General features: G+C 39.2%; 1 protein-coding gene across 3 annotated transcripts in view; it reads left to right on the top strand.

Annotated features, from left to right (window-relative positions):
• LOC124113764 (nonsense-mediated mRNA decay factor SMG7-like) overlaps positions 1-19,194 on the top strand; it is a 282,423-nt gene that overhangs the window by 582 nt on the left and 262,647 nt on the right. For all 3 annotated transcript variants that reach the window (XM_046474276.2, XM_046474277.2, XM_046474275.2), the window contains exons 2-5: positions 10,477-10,508; positions 11,455-11,572; positions 12,398-12,458; positions 16,817-16,888. In XM_046474276.2, coding sequence (XP_046330232.2) covers positions 10,477-10,508; positions 11,455-11,572; positions 12,398-12,458; positions 16,817-16,888 — 283 coding nt within the window. The remainder of the gene's footprint in view (positions 1-10,476; positions 10,509-11,454; positions 11,573-12,397; positions 12,459-16,816; positions 16,889-19,194) is intronic.

The raw sequence follows: 19,194 nt of genomic DNA, 5'->3' as shown, positions 1-19,194 counted from the left end.
CCATGGTTGATACATGTATGTCATCGTATCCCAATTGCGTATATCGATGCTCATGATGTCAGTCACTGACTTGTCTGGACTTGATTATTTACAGACCACTGTCATATAGCTGGAATATTGGTGAGAGCATCGTAAAAATACTTTTTTTATCTGACATCTACTGGTCACTAATATACATATTGGCAGCAATGCCTTTGCCGGTGGCAGCTTGCAGTGGCTCTTGCTTCACAGTTGTTGTGTGCCTCTTCGAGGTGTTGTTGTGTTTGGGTCAGGTTAAGTTCCCCTAACTCTATCCTGAACCCTTGGATCCCCTTTCCGATCAAGCACACCTTTATGATCATTGGGGCTAGGTACCCTTTTCCGATCAAACATGCCTTCACATTCCTTATGGATGGGCACATTGCCAATCAAACAGCCCTTTATGTTCCATTGGGTTAGTTATAGGTTGGGTATGGGTCAGCTGTCTCATAATGAAGTAATCCAATGTAATTTTAGGAAAATATGTTCAATGTTTATGAAGTTTTGAATTTCGCGGAAAAAATTTCTACTTGGTATGCGGATATCGGTAAACAGTCAGGTGCTGATCACTTGCTAATTATTTGTAATATTGTCTGTGGTCCCGTGATAAAGTGTTGGCTTTGTTAGATTGGAATATGGCCCAGATGACAAGACGATGATGTCATGAGTCAAGGTAGTTTATTCGGGTATATATTTGACAACAGTACACGTGTGCACACAGCAGCACTCTCAACCAGACTAACGTTTAACTGTCATCCCCCCAGCAACCTCCCTCCCTAAGCCATTGCCACCAGAGGTAGATGTTCATTCCAGGCACATTGATTTTTGGCAACATACCAACACATGATACTTGCTCAAAACATCTCCCATAGTCCTCATAAAGCGTTCAACCATTCCATCTTATTCCAGGTTACAGGGACTTGTACGTGTTTTTGTCATACCAAGTCTATCACACATAGATTTGAATACAAGTGATTCAAAGTTTCTCCTTTGGTCAGAATGTAGACCTTTCAGAACTCCATATCTACTAACAAACCCGTACACAAGATGTTTTCTGACAGTGTGTGCTCTCTGATCCAGCATAGGATTGCATTCCACATGCTTTGTAAAATAGTCGATAACCACCATAGTAAAACAGCTACCTCTTTCTGTATCTAGCAGCGGGCCTGTAATGTCTACTGCAATCCTTTCTAGAGGTTGTACAATAGGGTTAGTTGTATCCATTAACAGTGCTTTTTGAGATTTGCAAGCTCCTTTTCACACACTGCATACAACTACCACACCATTCCTTCACATTGTGTTTCATGCTTATCCAAAAGAATCTGGTTCTTATTCTTTCAAGTGTCTGTTTATGTCCTAAATGTCCAGATGTTGTGTTGTCTTGGCAAAGTTTCATTATTTCTTACCTCATACATTTTGGAACAATTGTCAATTTCTTGGTACTAGCCTTTTCATCACCTTCTTTCCATCTGTATACAAAATGCCATCCACTACTTCTATTAAGTCCAAATCAGACCAGAGTCCTTGCATTTCTCTTGACGCATTATGAATGTTTCGAGGCTGGCCGATGCCCTTTATTCACCCAGCTCCATACCTCTCTCAATACTTTGTCAGCTGGTTTCTTCTCTGTCCAAACATTGAACTTCCCCACAGTACGCAGTTGACATCAGAATGTCTTCAAGAAAACTTTGATGGCACTGTGAACAAGGCTTTCTGGACAGCCCATCTGCATTTCCATGTTTCAGGCCTGGTCTGTGTTCAATTTGAAAATCAAATACTGCTGAAGATTCTATCCATCTTGCAACTTGACCCTTCTGATCCCTGAAATTATAAACCATTTGAAAGATCCATGATCAGTTCTTATCAGAAACTGACGTCCAATCAAATTGTCTCTGAAAGGTTTACACATTTGTACGACAGCAAGTAGTGGTGCAGAATCTTCTCTCTGGTTTGCTCATAGCTCTGCTAGCATATGCAATAACAGTTTCTATCCCATCTTGAATTTGACTCAAAACTCCACCTATCCCTGTATCGTTTGCATCTGTGTCAAGAAGAAATTCCTAATCAAATTGGGGGTATGATAAGATTGGAGCCTCAGTTAGTAATTGTTTTAATCTTGAGAAAGATTTTTCAGACTCTGCAGTCCATACAAATTTTTCTCCCTTGTTTGAAAGTTTCTGTTAGGGTGCTGCAATGGAAGCAAAATTCTTCACACATTGACGATAATACAAGCACATGTCCAGAAATGATCTCAATTCAGTGATATTAGATGGGGTTTGCAAATTTCAGACATTTCTAGAGAAACATGCAGGAAAATTTGTGACCCCAAATGGCATTCTAGTGAACTGGTATAACCCAAATGGCATTCTAGTGAACTGGTATAACCCAAATGGCATTCTAGTGAACTGGTATAACCCAAATGGCATTCTAGTGAACTGGTATAACCCAAATGGCATTCTAGTGAACTGGTATAACCCAAATGGCATTCTAGTGAACTGGTATAACCCAAATGGCATTCTAGTGAACTGGTATAACCCAAATGGCATTCTAGTGAACTGGTATAACCCAAATGGTGTAGAAAAAGTTGTTTTTTCTTTATCTTCAGGTTGAATTTCAATCTCTTGTTTATGGAATGGTAATCAGCGCGGAAGCTGCTTCATAGGTTTTGAATTGCCAGTATCAATCTCAAATTTGACCAAGTTAGTACATCATGGCAGGGCTCAAAGTTCACTTTTTGACTTACTTGTTGATAGCCAAGTAAATATTTTTAATCAGTAGCCAAAATGAAACGCAAGTGGCCATGCAACTTTACCATGTTTACCTATTACAATCATGATAAATAAAAGATTATGTTTATTGAAGTTGTTTGTTATTTATTATAACTGATTATAGTAAAAGACATAAAATTTGAACACAGTGTTAAATGTTTGAGCATTTATGTATACTCTTCAAAAAAAGAAACTTGACATAGATGTAAAACCACTTTTTGCCAAATATCTAAAATAATTACATTAAATGAGAACCAAATACATCAAACAGAAAGATGATGTGTCTATAATTGGCGAAAACACATGCAAAGCACATAAACGTAGCGTTTGGGGATCAATTTTACAGCTTCATCCAAACGCAACCGCCTGTAAAAAAATGTGCAGCACAGGATCCTGCATTTAGGCATGCAGGCCCCCCTGCTGAATGGGTATAAAAATCCACATCAACGGCTGTTCATACAGTCCTTATAACGGCAGTAGAGGCGGTGACAGAATGCCAAGACTGAATGCAGCTCAACGGAACAACGCCATTGAGAGATTACAAGCTGGAGCAACTCAGCAAGAAGTGGCCAGGCACTTTGGCGTATCCAGACAGACAATATCCGCACTGTGCACCCAATACAACAACACCAACAGAGTTGACGATAGACCAAGGTCAGGAAGACCAAGGGTGACAACCCAAGCACAAGATCGATACATCCGACTGTGACACCTCCAAGACCGCACTACCACAGCAACATCTACAACCACACAGATCCCTGGGTTATGCAGAATATCAGATCAAACGGTATCAACAGACTGAGGGAGGCTGGACTTTTTGCACGAAGACCTGTTCGACGTCATGTATTGACCCCACGTCATCTGGCAGACCGTCTGCTTTGGTGGGTTAGATGGGCACGTGTAAGGTGGAGAAATGTACTGTTAACTGACGAGTCCTGTTTCCTACTCACACATGCTGATGGGCGCGCATGTGTCTACAGACGTCGGGCTGAACGTTACGCCCCCGACTGTGTGCAGCAGGTTGTCCCATTTGGCGTTGGGAGTGTCATGGTATGGGCCGGAATTCATCACGGTGGTAGGACACCTCTCGTGCATGTGGCAGGTGCATTGACAGGTGTGCGTTACAGAGACTTGATCCTACAGCCTTACGTTCTTCCTCATGTCAACGTTCATGGCGGACAGTTCCAGCAGGACAACGCTCGACCGCATATTGCACGTGTTTGTCAGGACTTCTTACAGCACAACAACATCCAGACATTACCTTGGCCAGCCCGGTCACCAGATTTGTCCCCGATTGAGCATCTGTGGGATGAGTTGAATCGACGCGTTCGCAGAAGGAATCCACCGCCCCAAACACTTCAGTTGCTTCTTGATGCACTTCAGCATGAATGGCAGCACATCCAACAGCGTGTTATTGACAACTTGATTGCATCTATGGGTCATCGGTGTCAGGCGGTGATTGATGCACGTGGTGGGCACAACTGATACTGCAATTTTCTGTACCCCTGTGACATTAACTGTATCGTGTACATGTGTCTGTCTAGGTGACACGATTAATGTTTTGAACATTGTGTACATTGATCTTCAAACAGTGTTTCAATTATGGTTTCTGTGTCCTATTTTGAAACAATCGCATTATATTACATTTTGAAAGTCAGTGTCAAGTTTCTTTTTTTGAAGAGTATATTAGCTGGAGAACTGTCAATTATGAAAGGATGACATGATCATGGATAGTCACTTTAAAAAGATACTTTAGTTCAATCTCAAACTTGTACACGATGATGTATGCCTGATGAGTAGAAATGAATAATCAATTTCAACCTTAGTTTAACCTGAAACATAGTCTTGAAAGATTACAAAAATCAAAATGTCAGTGAAATTGACTTTATTTAACTTGTCACTGATTCATGTCAATTGAAAGTTCTTGTGTGATAGATGAAGCCAACATTTATCAAGTAAAATATCTGCTTGTAAAACATCTTTTGCCATGTTTGCTACTAAATGTTATACATCATTTAAAAGGTCTTATCCTACTGGTCAAACATATGAAAGCTATGTTTATTACTACATTATTTAAATGATGCATTTACAATTTAATTAAGTTTGTAGTAAATAAAACAAATGTAAGCTTACACATTCATAAAGTCCAGATTATGGACCAAGGAAGTGAAAATTGGACGATTTGTAGCAAATATAAGATTTCATAAAATACACTTACCTATTTCTTTTTTTATTTTCATTGTTTACGTATCGGCAAATTATTTTAAAAAGACTTAAAAATAGTATCTGTCTACACCCATTTCCCGATAACAGCGCCTGTCCGCTAAGTAACATCAAGAAATACCTCCGTTTTCGAGGCTTCGTATGAATAACACTTACGACTGCCATGTGACACACCATTAGAGAGCTTATTTATTCATCTACATGACAGTTACCTCACCCGGAATATTTTCGTTGCTGTAACATGCAAATATATTAGATACAAATTTGTTTCTAATGACGCTTTCTTGCCGAGATCTGCTACAAGGATTGTGATTAGTCAAATTTGAGCATGTGACCTAAGGCAGCCAATCATAAAACAACAATGGTACTGTTCTTGTGTATGGTGAATTTCAGATTTTGACGAAAGGATTATGTTAAATCGTGTTATTCTGAATGTTTTATGCAGGAAATCACGTTCTATATCAAAAATATGGAACTTCATGGATGTATCGTGCTAAGTTACGCGCTGTGACAAAGATTTTTTACATGCATATATATTGGCATTAAAAATCGTGTCCAAGCTGATAAATCGAGGCGACTAAAGCCAAGATGTCATTTGAATTACATTACACATGATCGCACGAAAAGATGAAAATAATAACTTAGATGTAAGTTTGACAACTTTCAGATATATTTTTGTTGGTTTTATACATTATATACTTACTTTTTATAGTAAATTCAAAGATTTTCTTGAAACATATTTATTTTGTCCTTTGACATGTCCGATGTGGACCTGTTGTCAAACTTGAATTGTGTGTCCAAGAATTTTATTTTCAATATCATTGCGGGAAATAGTGAATAATTTTTTAGTTTAGCTATAGAAAATGATAAATTGAAATGGAATACATATCGCATATATTGTGAAATGCCAGAGATCTAATAAATGAATGATATGACCGGTAGGTTCATAAGATTATATATACTGTTTTGACGTGATTACGGATTGGCCGGTCTACCGGGCTGCGGTGTCTGGGGACTCGAGGCTTCTTGGCCGGTGTAGACTTGATTTTTCCGTACTCGTCAAGAGATAAGTGTTTTGAAATATTTCATGGCATTTCTCAAACTTCACTCACAAATGCGACCAAATCACTTGCAACTTCGAGCCCTGCCTAGATTGGAATCATGGTTAGAGAAAACATCAGAATACTTAAACAACATTTCCTTCAACCTTCAGTTGTTAATGTGCCATCCAATCCTCATCCTCTTTTTGGACATCAATTGTGGCTTTCATGATTCACAAAAAGTCAGCACCAAGAATCACAACAAATATCGGGACACACAAATAACTTTATCCATTTATTCTTGGGTCCAATTCAAATATTTATGTAAGTGTAACCACTAATCCTGATTTCCTGTGAATTTGCTGACCATGCATGACTATTAGTCAAGCTTTACTTGAAGTCCTAATGAATGAAGACATTTTTCATTGATCATAGTAATATCAACCATCCCATCCAGTATCCACCTGAATTCCTTTCACATAAACAGAAGCATACAAGACACCTACTTCCACATTTTCAAAATCTACATTTTGTTGGGTCTCACTTTCTGTATCAATGTACTTCCCCTGGCCCCTACCCGTTTAAATTTCCATTCCTGCCCTGCGGTCTTCTACAGTCCCTTTGAACATGGCCAGACTTTCCATTGTTTTAACATTTTCACCGTCCGTATCTCTTCTGGCCCGAGGTTAATGATTTAATTGTGGCAGCCATTCCTGAAAGGACGTGTTGTTGTCCAATCTAACTCATAAGTGTTTCTTGCTACTGAGAAAATTTCTTAATCACATCATCTTTTAAAAATGGTCCTAACGTCTCTGCAGAGATAACAGGGGCTTCTCTTACTGCCTGATCCAAGGTTTTCACTTTTGCATGGCTTACAGCAAGTGTAAGTTCTTTGGTTTGGTTTGTTGTTTAATGCCACACTCAGCAATATTCCAGCTATAGGATGGCGGACTGTAGCCAGACCAGACAATCTAGTGACTGATATCATGAGCATCCTTCCACGTAATTGGGATCGATGACATGCTTCAACCAAGTCAGCAAGTCTGACCACCCGATCCCGTTAGCATGGTTAGTCGACTCTTACGACAAGCATAGTGGCCTTTTACGACAAGCATGGATTGCTGAAGTTCCTTTTGAACTAATCCTTTAATAAACTGATCCATGGCTAGCCAATCAACGTCAATAGCTCTCATATCTGGATAAGCTCTGTGAGCTAATTTTTTATTATCTCTGAACAGAACATCCAAACACTTTCTCCTTTCAACAATTTCTTACCTTGTAGCTCTACCTTGTAATTTTGCCTACGTTCTTCTGGAGAAAAATACAATTTCAAGGCATCAGGTAACAGTGCAAAGTCACTTTAGAGAGATAGAGGGAAAACATTTATTAATTTGGATAGGGTGCATTACCGAACTGCACAAGCCATGGGGTTTTCAATTCATACAATCAAGTCCAGAGAGGCCGGTGAATACTTAAGAAGTCCAAAATAACTTACCCCAATCAGTGCAATGCTCATCTTCCCGAGGCAAGGGAGTTAACTGACTTTAAAAGTCCAGTTTCCACCCTTGCCGAACTAGGCTGGAATTACTGGGCTCGATTTTTACGCCACCAGTGGTTATTACCAATTATGTCCCTTCTTAGCCTCTCCTATGGACCAATCAGATTCCACCTCTCGTATCACTTGCATTCGCTTCGTACAAAATGGTGGCGCCCAGTCAGGACGATCTGATCGATAATAATTCTGATAAAACGGGTCTTACATCGCGAAATGCATCAAATCACGTGAGCACCTTGATTAAAAACATGAAAGGATTTGGAAAATATCTGCTGACAACGAATTGGCGATGCACATGCTTTGCAAATCCTGCAATCGATCGAAATCTGCACGACAGTTTAAGAACCGGATTTTGATTTCGATGCGCGATTTTGATTGGACTATGCATAGACTCGTTAGTCCAGACAAAACTTAACTCCATAATACCAGCCTAGTTCGGCAAGGGTGGAAACTGGACTTTTATAGTCAGTTAACTCCTTTGCCTCGGGAAGATGTGCAATGCTGTGAATCATACAGAGTTGTAATGCAGCAGTGACCAGAGAAGAGAAATATTGGAGTGTTGAAAGCTAAAAACCTGGTCACATGCTACTGAAACAATAGGATAGGCAATCAGTGAATCAATGGTCAAGCTGTTGCTAGACCAGATCACTAAAGAACCATTACCTGATAACAGATACACAAGGCAGATGAACTTGAGGTTGTTGATGTAACCAACGCCCCGCTACTTGTAGGTCTTGAAAACGTGCTCCTAGCCCACAGTTGATGTGTCAACGAAGAGGTGGAGGGTCAGAACAAACAACTTCAAAAACCTTCTGACGCAAACATTTGATGCTGAAGGATCGGTAGGGAGATTGGATGTCTGGGACCTGGAACTTTGGGAAGTTGGCGAGGAGCAGGAATATGTAACCGTACATCGCACTGAAGAAGCAGATGAACCTGTACTAGGAGCAACTGAAACTGCAACCGGCATTGACGACAGTACAGGGACAGTCTATTGTAGACTTCTTGGAGATAAGACCGACCGAGGAGGCGGTCGAATCCAGTATGACTGAAAGTACTTTCCTTACATCCAAAACAGCAGGTTGAACCGAAGTTGACGTTGACTGCAGATTCTCTGGGGCAGACTCGACAGTCGAAATGGGAACTTCATTCATTAAAAAGCTGCCAGGTACACTGAAAATCCCTGGCTGACAGACGAAAGTCATGTCGATAAAGGTTCAAGTCATGAGAGCAGGATAGGTCACAGCGACGCCGACGATCCGAGCAACTTCTGGAGGGGAACGATACCAAGTGAACGACTATTCGGCCTAATCTATATATCTATATAGTAATCATCCTGACATAGCGGATCCTTCAGGTGTCAATCACGAGATGAAGAATGGTGATCCTAGTAAAAAAGTATGACAGTGATTCTGGCTTCGTGCATCCTGCAGAAGCGGTCAAACTCTGATGATCGATGCTGCGCACAGGAGTAGATGACGGGAACATCACACGAAGGAGCAGGGTATGACGCCAACTGGTGGCTGACTATCTGGTAGTGCTGGTAGACTTGGTGATCCCCGCTGTCGAGGCTGGCATGGGCAAGACATCTCTGGGGAAGACCATGCGGACATCTAAGGCTGCTGGTTGCTCAAATGTAGGCGTCGATATGGCCACACTCGAGACTGTGTGGGAGACTCTGTCTCGGTCCATAGAAGATATACGACTGGATTGGTGGTGGGGGACAGACAGCTTGGTCTTGAACTTCTTAGCACCGGAAGGGCCATGCTCAGTATCTTGAAACTTTAATCGCCTACCTCATGCTTATGCATCTGCTTAAATAATAAGCTACAAAATTATCTGTGAAATGGGAACACGGAGGACCTCTCATCTTGTGTGCCGCAGCCGCAACAAACACAACAGTTCACAAGAATGAAAAAGTATGTCTGCTTCTCCACTTTTTTCCTTTTTAGGACATGCTTGGTGATTTCTTGGTTGGTTGCCATTGTCCCTCGATTTACTTAGGTAAATTTGACACATCGTGTAGGTCATCATGCATCATGGATTATAGTGTGTGACCTATTTGTTTGGGTGGTGACCATGGTGATGTGTTCGGGTGAATTGTTTTTTGAAGCTGGAAACTTTGTTCAAGCACATTTCCACATAGAATCAAAGAAGAAAGAATAAATGCATTGAGCATGTTGAGTGAGATAGGATAAGTTTAAAACTTACATTTTTCATAATCAAACCCATAACACATGACATTTATAAGGCTCAGACTTAAAATTCAAAGGACATGTAACTGTTGTGTACTGCAACAATTTCGTATGATATAACATGTTACATTCATTTAGGAACTAGGGATTGGTATTGGAGGTAGGTTTAAAGTGTATCACAATATTATGCGGTGCACAAGGCTGTATTGCAAAAGTATCATGATGTATTGTATAATTCTAAATTTTAAATTTGGAAGCAATCAGAAACATAAATGTATGAATTAAAGTTCATAAAGAAAGCGAAGCAAGGTGCAACATGATTTATACTCATGAATTCAATGAATACACAGCCATCTTGGGGCCCGAGATGCACACTCCGGGGAAGCGAAGGTATTTAGCAAGTGTTTAATGTTGAAAATATGATAAAAAAATCACTATTTGAAATCACCCAATATAACGAGCATGAAATAATTATATTGTGATATGTATCGTGGAGAGAGTAAACCTCAATTTAGATATATGTCGATAATACCAACTTATGCCTACATATCCAGGTGAACCAGTGTTACGGCACTATTTTTCAGAAAATCAAGGTTGGTTGGTATATCATGTTGTGCTTTTACACATACTGGCTTCCTCTCGATATGATACTTCATGTTATGTTTCCTCTCTTCCAGACAAGCAGACACCTTGAAAGTGACTCTGTCAGGTTTGTTTATTATAATATCTCTTGTTTGGGTAGAATAAACAGATTGAGATAACAATATCTCACATTATTTACCAGTATTTTTAGCACACCTAACACAAGCAGTTACTATTTGCCATGCAAAATTTGTTGGTTCAGCTGCAATCAAGGGAATCGATCAAAAAATTTGTGGTTGATTATTATCCCCCGCCATGAAGTGGAAGGGGGATATAGGAATGGGTGCTGTCGTTCCGTCCTTCCAGCTGTTTCGTTTCCGGAGCAGAACTCAAAAACCATGAGAGATATCTAACCAAACCAGGCACATAGATAGGTCTAGTGGTGAACTGGTGCCGTTTCATCATGTTCATAGTTAGGGATTTAAAAAAAAAATCATTTTTCAAGTTTCCATGGAAACGACTTTGACTTAGACTGAAAATGGCGGTAGTGCTCATTTTCAGAGCAGTTCTTGAAAACCGTATAATATTACTTAACCAAACTTGGCACAGTGATAGGTCTAGTGTTAAACTGGTGCCATTTGAAAGTTTGGGATTTTTGAGTATTTTTTTAGTTTCAATAGCAATGACTTTGACTTAGACTGAAAATGGCGGTAGTGCTTGTTTCCGGGGCAGATCTTGAAAACTGTACAATATTTCTTGCCTTGAACACAACCGGACATGGCAGGTTGTGTGAGTATATGGGTGATTCGCTGGTGATTAGGTGCCTCATTCTGGCAGTGTGGGTTCAAATCCTGGACAGGACTCAACCCCCAAAAGTACGAGAATCTGTACTCTGCTAAGGATGTGTTTTCCAAAATATAACATTTGCTTATAAATTTTATTTTGAATAAAATAACAATGTTTCCCCAAATTGCCTGCCAGGGGCACATAGTTTCAAATACTGGAAAGATGCCTGGAATATTATGTCTCTTATGGTATTTAGTTTACTTTCTGCATATTTGTATTTTGGTCAGAATCTGGGAAGACAATTTCTGAGTTGTGGGTGAGTCGACAGCGGCTGGAGGACCTATACAAGAAGCTGCTCTTGCTGGACCTGGAATATGCCTTGGACAAGAAGGTGGAACAGGACCTGTAAGTCATTAGCCATGGCACTCGGGCAAACTTGTGAGCTTCTTCAATGGTTCAGAGTAGGAACTGCCTTTAATCATATCCTGCTTACATATACTCACCGCTAAAAGAAACACGAACCATAGAAACATATGGAGAAATTTGTACATTAAGAAGAGATGTTTCCGATGTGTACCACTAAATGACCAATCTAATATCTCTTGAATATGAGTAATTCTTAATGAATTAACCAACATGTATGGTATTCACGTTTCTTTTGTCGGTGAGTATGTTTTTGGCTGGATATAGAATAACCTTACAATGTCTACTGAAATGTGTTGTGAATAGGATGAAATTTCCAATTTGTTTTTGTTACAATAATTCACTGGGTGTTATGCTATATTTTATATTTCCTGTCTTACAGATTTATTTTCAAAAACATTGTGTAGGCATGGTTTGCTTTCAAAATATATATAATCCTTTTTTTGTCTGACCTGACTGAAAATCAGCTCATGTCTTGGCATATTGTCTGTCATCCATCTGCCATTCTGATTGTTCGACCATCTATAACTTTTACATTTTCAACGTCTCTTCAGAAATACCATGCATATTGAGCTCAAAAATGTGTATGAATGATCCAGCTTTGGTATCTCTAAAAGAAACAGAATTCTAATCTGATTTTGAAAATGTTTGACCATTACTCAGTATTTGTGCAGCAAGTATGTGGTATGTGGAATATGTTTGTTCCACATTTCCAGATGTATTAAAGACACAAATGCCTTCGTCCGTTAATGTTGCACATATGCAAAAAATGAAACATTATGTAATGTTGTGAATCTCTTCCATCAGGTGGAACCATGCCTTTAAGAACCAGATTAATATATTGCAAATACAAGCCAAAGACAAGCAGGTGAGTGCTCCCCTCATTAATATACATTGTTTTGGGGTTAAGGGACCGACCATTTGATATTCTGGAGGGTGGCAGCGATCTTGGATTTTGTATAGAGATTAGTTATTTTTTCAGCTTCAGCTGCAAAACCACAAGTTTTTGTTATTTAAAGCTATGAGCCTGAATTTTTTTCAAGAAAAACATCTTGCAACAACGAAATTTGTATGGCAAGCAATTTGGTTTTTTTCAAAGGTCTGAAGCAGTTTTTTTTGGAAAGATTTTTCAGGGACAATTTTTTTTTTGGGATAAAATCCCAGGCACTCCTGTAATATCAAATGGTCGGTCCCTTAATCATAATGCCGGTATGATTGCAATCTGTTCGCTTGGTATCGCTTACCTTATATACTTTCAATCTCACATGACAAAAAGTATTTTCTTGCTTTGAAAAAGAAACAAGCTTACTCCCAGGGTTACTTAATCCTGACAGCCATCTTTCTCCTCATCAGCTAAAATCATATGATGTCAGTACTGTATCAATCAGGAGTCCGGAAATGGTCACATGCACCGGACATGTCCAATTGGGAATCTCAAATGTCCGGTTTAAGATATTGCTTACCAAACATTTTAATTTTTCTGTCCGGACATGTTAAAAAACAAACGGGGTCCAAAAAATTGCTGAGCGTTATCGTATCCCTCCCGTGAAATCAGGGGAATAAACAGGTATGAACAGTTCTGGTTAAGGACAGCACATCCACTACAGTTGCGACAATTACTGCTACGAACCCTGCCAGCATTTCCTGCCCCTCAGCTGGGTGTTACCTGTCATACCCCGCTCTCCAATGGGATGATGTAGTATTCGTCAAAGAAACCGTCCCATCACAGACCACAGTCTTTCCCAAGAAGCCTCCTCTGACAAGAATCAACATTGCCAAATCGAAGGATCAACATTCCAGCGATTGACATTCCAGGGACCGACATACGAGGGATCGTCATTCAGGGGATCGACATTCGAGAGATCTCAGAAGACTGATAAGATGCAGAACAATAAAAACCAGCAAGAGGATGAATAGTGTACTGATGAAAACTGTCATCGATCTACATCTATGGGCCGTTCGGATGACCATCGACATCAGGGTCAATATCGTTCCTCCGACTATCAACATTCGTCCATGGATCGACATCGACATAATGTTTGTAGGGATCAACATCACAGCTAGGATCGATACCCTACCCCTATGAATCAATACCATCACATGCACTTCTTCCCTTATGCATCGCCTGGCTGTTCCGCATCGTGTGGCCATTATGCAGATTGACATCGATACCCACCACATCCGGACTACAGATGTATGTCTGAATACTATTGCTATATACCAACCCAGGAGTGACATCAGGATTGACATTGATACCAATATCGACATTGATTTCCGCCTCATCCTCGAGCTTCCTCCCCGATCGACAGCCGCCCGGATTGAAAGTCCCGCAGCAGATCGACATTGTCAGACGACAATTGCATCGTGTGAACAGTCAAGTCAGTCCAACTTTTGACCTATGCAACTTGTTGGATGTGATTTGTATGAAAAAGGACCTGCTCTATTTTCATGCCCCAAGTTGTATGAACACAGCCAATTGAAATGCGTATGACTCTGATTCATGTCGGTAACTTCTGCTTTTCGGTATCCTAACTGTCACCACTGAAAAAAGGACCCATGAAAAGTTACCCTGGAACAATTAGATATTTCAACATTTGCATTGGTCTAATTCCCTGGGTAAAACTGTCCATAGTGTTATTTGAAATGACAGGCAATGTGACTGAAAACTGTAGTGTAGACCAAGATGAGATTAGGTCCTTTCTACACATAAAAATATTACAAAAATTACACAAAAATAAATGTCACGGTTTTGGATTCTCTGGAAAAGTATCTTTTATCATGTTTATGTGATGCCATTAACTACTATTTTAGGCAAAAGCATATGTACAAAAAAACACATATGAAAATAGTGTACAACGAAAATATTGCCATTTTCGCATTTTACCAATTCCCCTTTCTAAATGTAATGTTTTATTCAAATAATCTATAGCTACCTGAGAAGTTCAATTACAAAACTATCGGGTGTCGGTTCTTTGTCCAAACCCCAATGATCATTCTGAAAAGACTCCACTATTCCTATATTCGTTTTCGAAACGTAAAGATTCTGAGCCGAACCTCAATGTTGGATAGTGTTGCAAAATCACGATTCTTTTCGCGTCAGGCGAGATGCCTGTCACATCACATGTATTTCACACACAGGTGCGATATGTACATCCCTGAATTCATCATACCATTAACAATCAATTGACAAGTCTCTAATACAAACGGTCCAAATGAAATCAACCGAAATATTAAAGTGTGAAACCAAACCTTTTGCTCTGAAACCTTCCAGTGGGCCTTCTCATTTGAAAATGTAATCAAAGCAAACTTCTAGTTTTAAATGTTAACATTTTCTACTATTCGGAGAGATTCAGTTGCATACATTAGCTCAAATTATTATGAATATGCATGGGTCGATAATCGTTGCAAGAATTGAGGAATAATTAGATACTTACTTGGAAAAGTCAACAGAAATCGTTCCATGTGATGCCATGATTGACGCAAAATCACGCACACTGACGACGGTATTAGTCTATCAAGGATAGAATGGAAACATTAAAACAAATTGAACCAGTTGATTTCAGACTGATTCTGATAACTTAACTTACATGACTTATTTATGAATAAATTCGGTCCCTGCATCAGGGTAAAACCTACGCTAAACATTCCGCGTACTGCTATCAGTGAACTCACTATGTTATGATGAGAGGTTACCGGTAGTGATGTCACATTAGTATACATCATCATCAACATCGTTGTGAATATTTGTTATTGTCTTTGAGGTGCGGGTGAATAAGTACACAACGCATTCATTTCATGAAAAAGATGATGTGATTAGCGATAAAACTATGTATGTTTCTTCAGCGTCCGAAAACCCATAACACCGGAATATATGTTGTATTAATGTGTTGTTGTTGTTTTTTGAACAAAAGGTAGGTAAGTACAAGGTAATTTTTCAATATGCTTCAACATGGGGAAAGGGTCAGACTTTGCACGCTTGTGACAGTTGTCCTTGTGTCTGGGAGATGGGGGGTGACATTTATGACAGTATTGCTCCCAGACCCGGTGGGTAGCCGGGTGCGAGGAAGCTATGCACAATTTTTTAAAAGTACTTCAAAGTTTTACTGCATCCTCCGTCTCTGTTTATTTGACTAACTGACTTTTGCCATTGACTTATTACATGTCTTATGTCCAAGTCATCGACCTGTATACAGCCTTTTTGTTAAAATCACTGATTTATACTGTTATGTTTTTGTGGTACAGCTTTCAACGTTTCTTATAAATTGGGATAAAACCTTAATTATCTGGTTTCAACTGGCCTTAGGACACTTTCAGGATTTTTATGGGTCATTCTTCTATATTATCACAAAATCTGAAATATTTCTTCAGGACATTTTGGATGACAACCAGGATTCCAGTGACAATGTCCTGAATCACAAGCTATTGGTCAGAGATCTCGCAAGATCTGAGTTGTATGCAACACGCCGCTGTGTGAATGCCGAGTTGTAAACAAATTCAGTTTGTACAACTAATTGCATACAACAAGTTGTATACAAGTAGTTGCGCTGTGTGAATACCCCTTTAGTACTATCGATATCCACCACCACAGGAGCGGCATCAAGATCGACATCGATACCAAACTTCTAAGGATCAACATCAATACTCATCACCTACGGATTAACATCAGGATCGACATCAATGTTATGAATGTCTAGATTGGCATCGCCGTCCCTTACATACAGTATTCAACGTAACAAGCGCCCACGGCGATATTTGCATATATATTGGTTTGTGAACAATACCAATTAGCACCCTTTCCGATTGATCAAATCGGATCAAAAACTATTTCCATTTGCGTATCTATCCTCCATATCATGTCATAAAAGCCCTCCCAATGGCTAGCGCTATGGTCATATTGATGTGTGAAGCTTTATTGCTATGCATCTCACTGTTGCACTTGTTGTAATTATGCAAAACAATATGTAAAGCGCCCTGAAAGGTTCATATTAGTCCCATCTGTTCTTATATTTCAGAATAGGTGCGTTTGTTTACAAACAAGACAAAAGTCTGGTCATATGTCTACACCCGGGGTGTGGTGACTGGATCAGAAATGGAATAAGGCGAGCAGAACCGAATAAGCTCGGGGTTGTCGGCTATTGTTTACAAACAAAGCTTCAGACCTGTCAATGCCCTGTCCCTTTATTTATGATGAACACATACAAATAATGCTTGTGTTTTCTTTTGCAGAATGTGAAACGTGGAGAAAATCAGGCCAGTTTGAATCTATTCTTAGAGACTGCCAGTGGATTTTACTTGCAGGTGCGTTAACACTTTATTTAGAATTTCACAATGTGGGTCTGGGTGTCATTGTTTTGGCCTGTTGTTAATTATTTGTCATGCCGTCCCATTTTTCAGCTCAACAGGAGTGGGGACATGGGTGGTCCAGTAATCTAAGGCACTGCAATTCGCTGTGCAGAGTTGCTTCCCTTGGGTACAGTAGAAACGTATGATTGTGGGTTAGAATACTGGTTTGTCCCAATTATGTTTCTAGGTTTGTACCATACCTGTGCTGAGGGTTTCACCAAAGTGGAAACGTCCGAGACTTCCATTGTTTCAGGCTTTCCCGGCACATTGAGCTGTCATGCCATGATATACAGTCAAACACTGTTGTGTCAAACTAGCTTTGATGTGTCAAACTCCCTGTTAACTCGAAGTAGAAGCTTGGTCCCTACATATTTCTTCTTTAGACATCATTATTGGTTGTGTCAAACCTCGGATAACTCAAAGTATTTTCGTAGGTCCCTTCAATGTTGACACAACAGTGTTTGGCTGTAACTGGAATACTGATAAGAGCGGCATTAAACCAGACTCAATCAGGAGTTAATTTGATCTTTCTTTGCATCTGCATTATCATTTATCCTTTCATGGACTTGCCATAACAACCATGCATGAAGGTGATACTGGGTCAGATGCAGTCCGCAGTAAAAAGACAATGAATGAGGATCTAGTAGCAGGGTTAAAAAGAAATTCAGAGCTCTCATACGGACTGGTTTAGTAAAAGTTTTAATAGTCAACCATAAAAGCTTACTAGTTCTGACTAAAATGTCACTTAAGAAAGTTTATTCCATGTCTCATTAAAGTAAACAAATAAAGACAGCAATCTTACAAACAAACAAAACAATAGAATTGGAGATAATTAATTTTGAAATTCAATGGACAAAAAACAAGCGACTTAAATTGATTCATAGCATATATTATCAGGGTTCGAACATATAAGTGCCACTGTGCCGAGGGCACACCTAAAACTGTAATGGCAGGGTGAATTCCTTACCTACGTGCCGCTTTCGTACACTTAATTTATTGATGAAAGTGACTGCAAGTATTTCTGTTGATAATCATGACTCGTAAGTAAAATAATATGAATTTCCTTTCTGGAAAACGATGATCAACACTCTTCCTTGAATTCTTCAAACACGGAGTCCCCAGACACCACAGGCCGGTAGACCGACAAAGCTGTAGTCACGTCAAAATAGTATTTAACTTTATGAACCTACCTGTCATTCATTCATTTATTAAATCTGTAATCATGGTAATGTTTAGCAATGTCTGAAATACATATTTTATTTCAATTTATTATTTTCATTGATAGATTAAAAGATTATTTACTTGAGCTATGGCAGCAGTACCCAGACAGCGGTAGTAGACTGACACTCACCAAACATTTATTTATAGCGAATTAGGTAAACTGCTGATACCCAAACCTAACAGGCAAGCATAATCTGTTTTCCCCATAGGCCATTTAAAGATTTGTCTGCTGGAGATAACTCCCTAAACAAACCGCCCAGGATCACCTTTCAAACATGACTGCTAGGCCCCTACGTTTGCATACATTATCGCTAAGCAACGCTGTTTTCGGTCCTAAATTAGTGTTTTCCAAAAGACTCATATTACATTATCTTTGGTGTATGGTAGGACTTTAAGTAAATGTAATGACATTCCATGATAAAAAATGACTCGAAAATTCTACAAATAGTACTGTTTAAGCGATGTCCGGGTACTGCCTCGATGAAAAAAATTGATAAGGGAGTACTCGGACATGTTTTTTTAAAATTAATCAATTACAGATCTTCACATTTTAACAGATAATACTTTATTTTTGGTTTACATAGTGACATATAAATAAATATAACTTAATGCATGATCTTTATATATAAAATAAGATGGAATCTGTATTTGCGTATATATCCTAAAATAATTATATTTTGATGCCTACATTCCACCTATTCATAAAATAAAGTAGATTTCTTAATAGTCTGTGTCATTATCTATTATTGCATTTTAATTTTACAGATTCTTTAAATATCTTTAGAATCGTTTCTATTTATTTCGATCTACTTTTTACAACATTTAGGAAGTGAGCCAACATGAACGTAAACCTTTGCTTAACCTTGAAATCTAAAAGGCTGTTGAAGCAGTCACCGCTCGCAGAATGCCAGTATGAAAAGCTGCTGTATATCATGTTATTCCTCAAGCTAGACTCTGTGATAAAATAGAACAAAAAGTGCCAATGAAATATCAAAAAGATGAAGAGAATCAACTCGCCCAATGGGTTCAAATTTCAAAGA

The sequence above is a fragment of the Haliotis rufescens genome, unplaced genomic scaffold (assembly GCF_023055435.1).
Source record: "Haliotis rufescens isolate VD_foot unplaced genomic scaffold, xgHalRufe1.0.p SCAF_8, whole genome shotgun sequence".
Classification (NCBI taxonomy): domain Eukaryota; kingdom Metazoa; phylum Mollusca; class Gastropoda; order Lepetellida; family Haliotidae; genus Haliotis; species Haliotis rufescens.
Note: the sequence above shows the minus strand (reverse complement) of the source record. Positions and strands in the feature narration are given on the sequence as shown.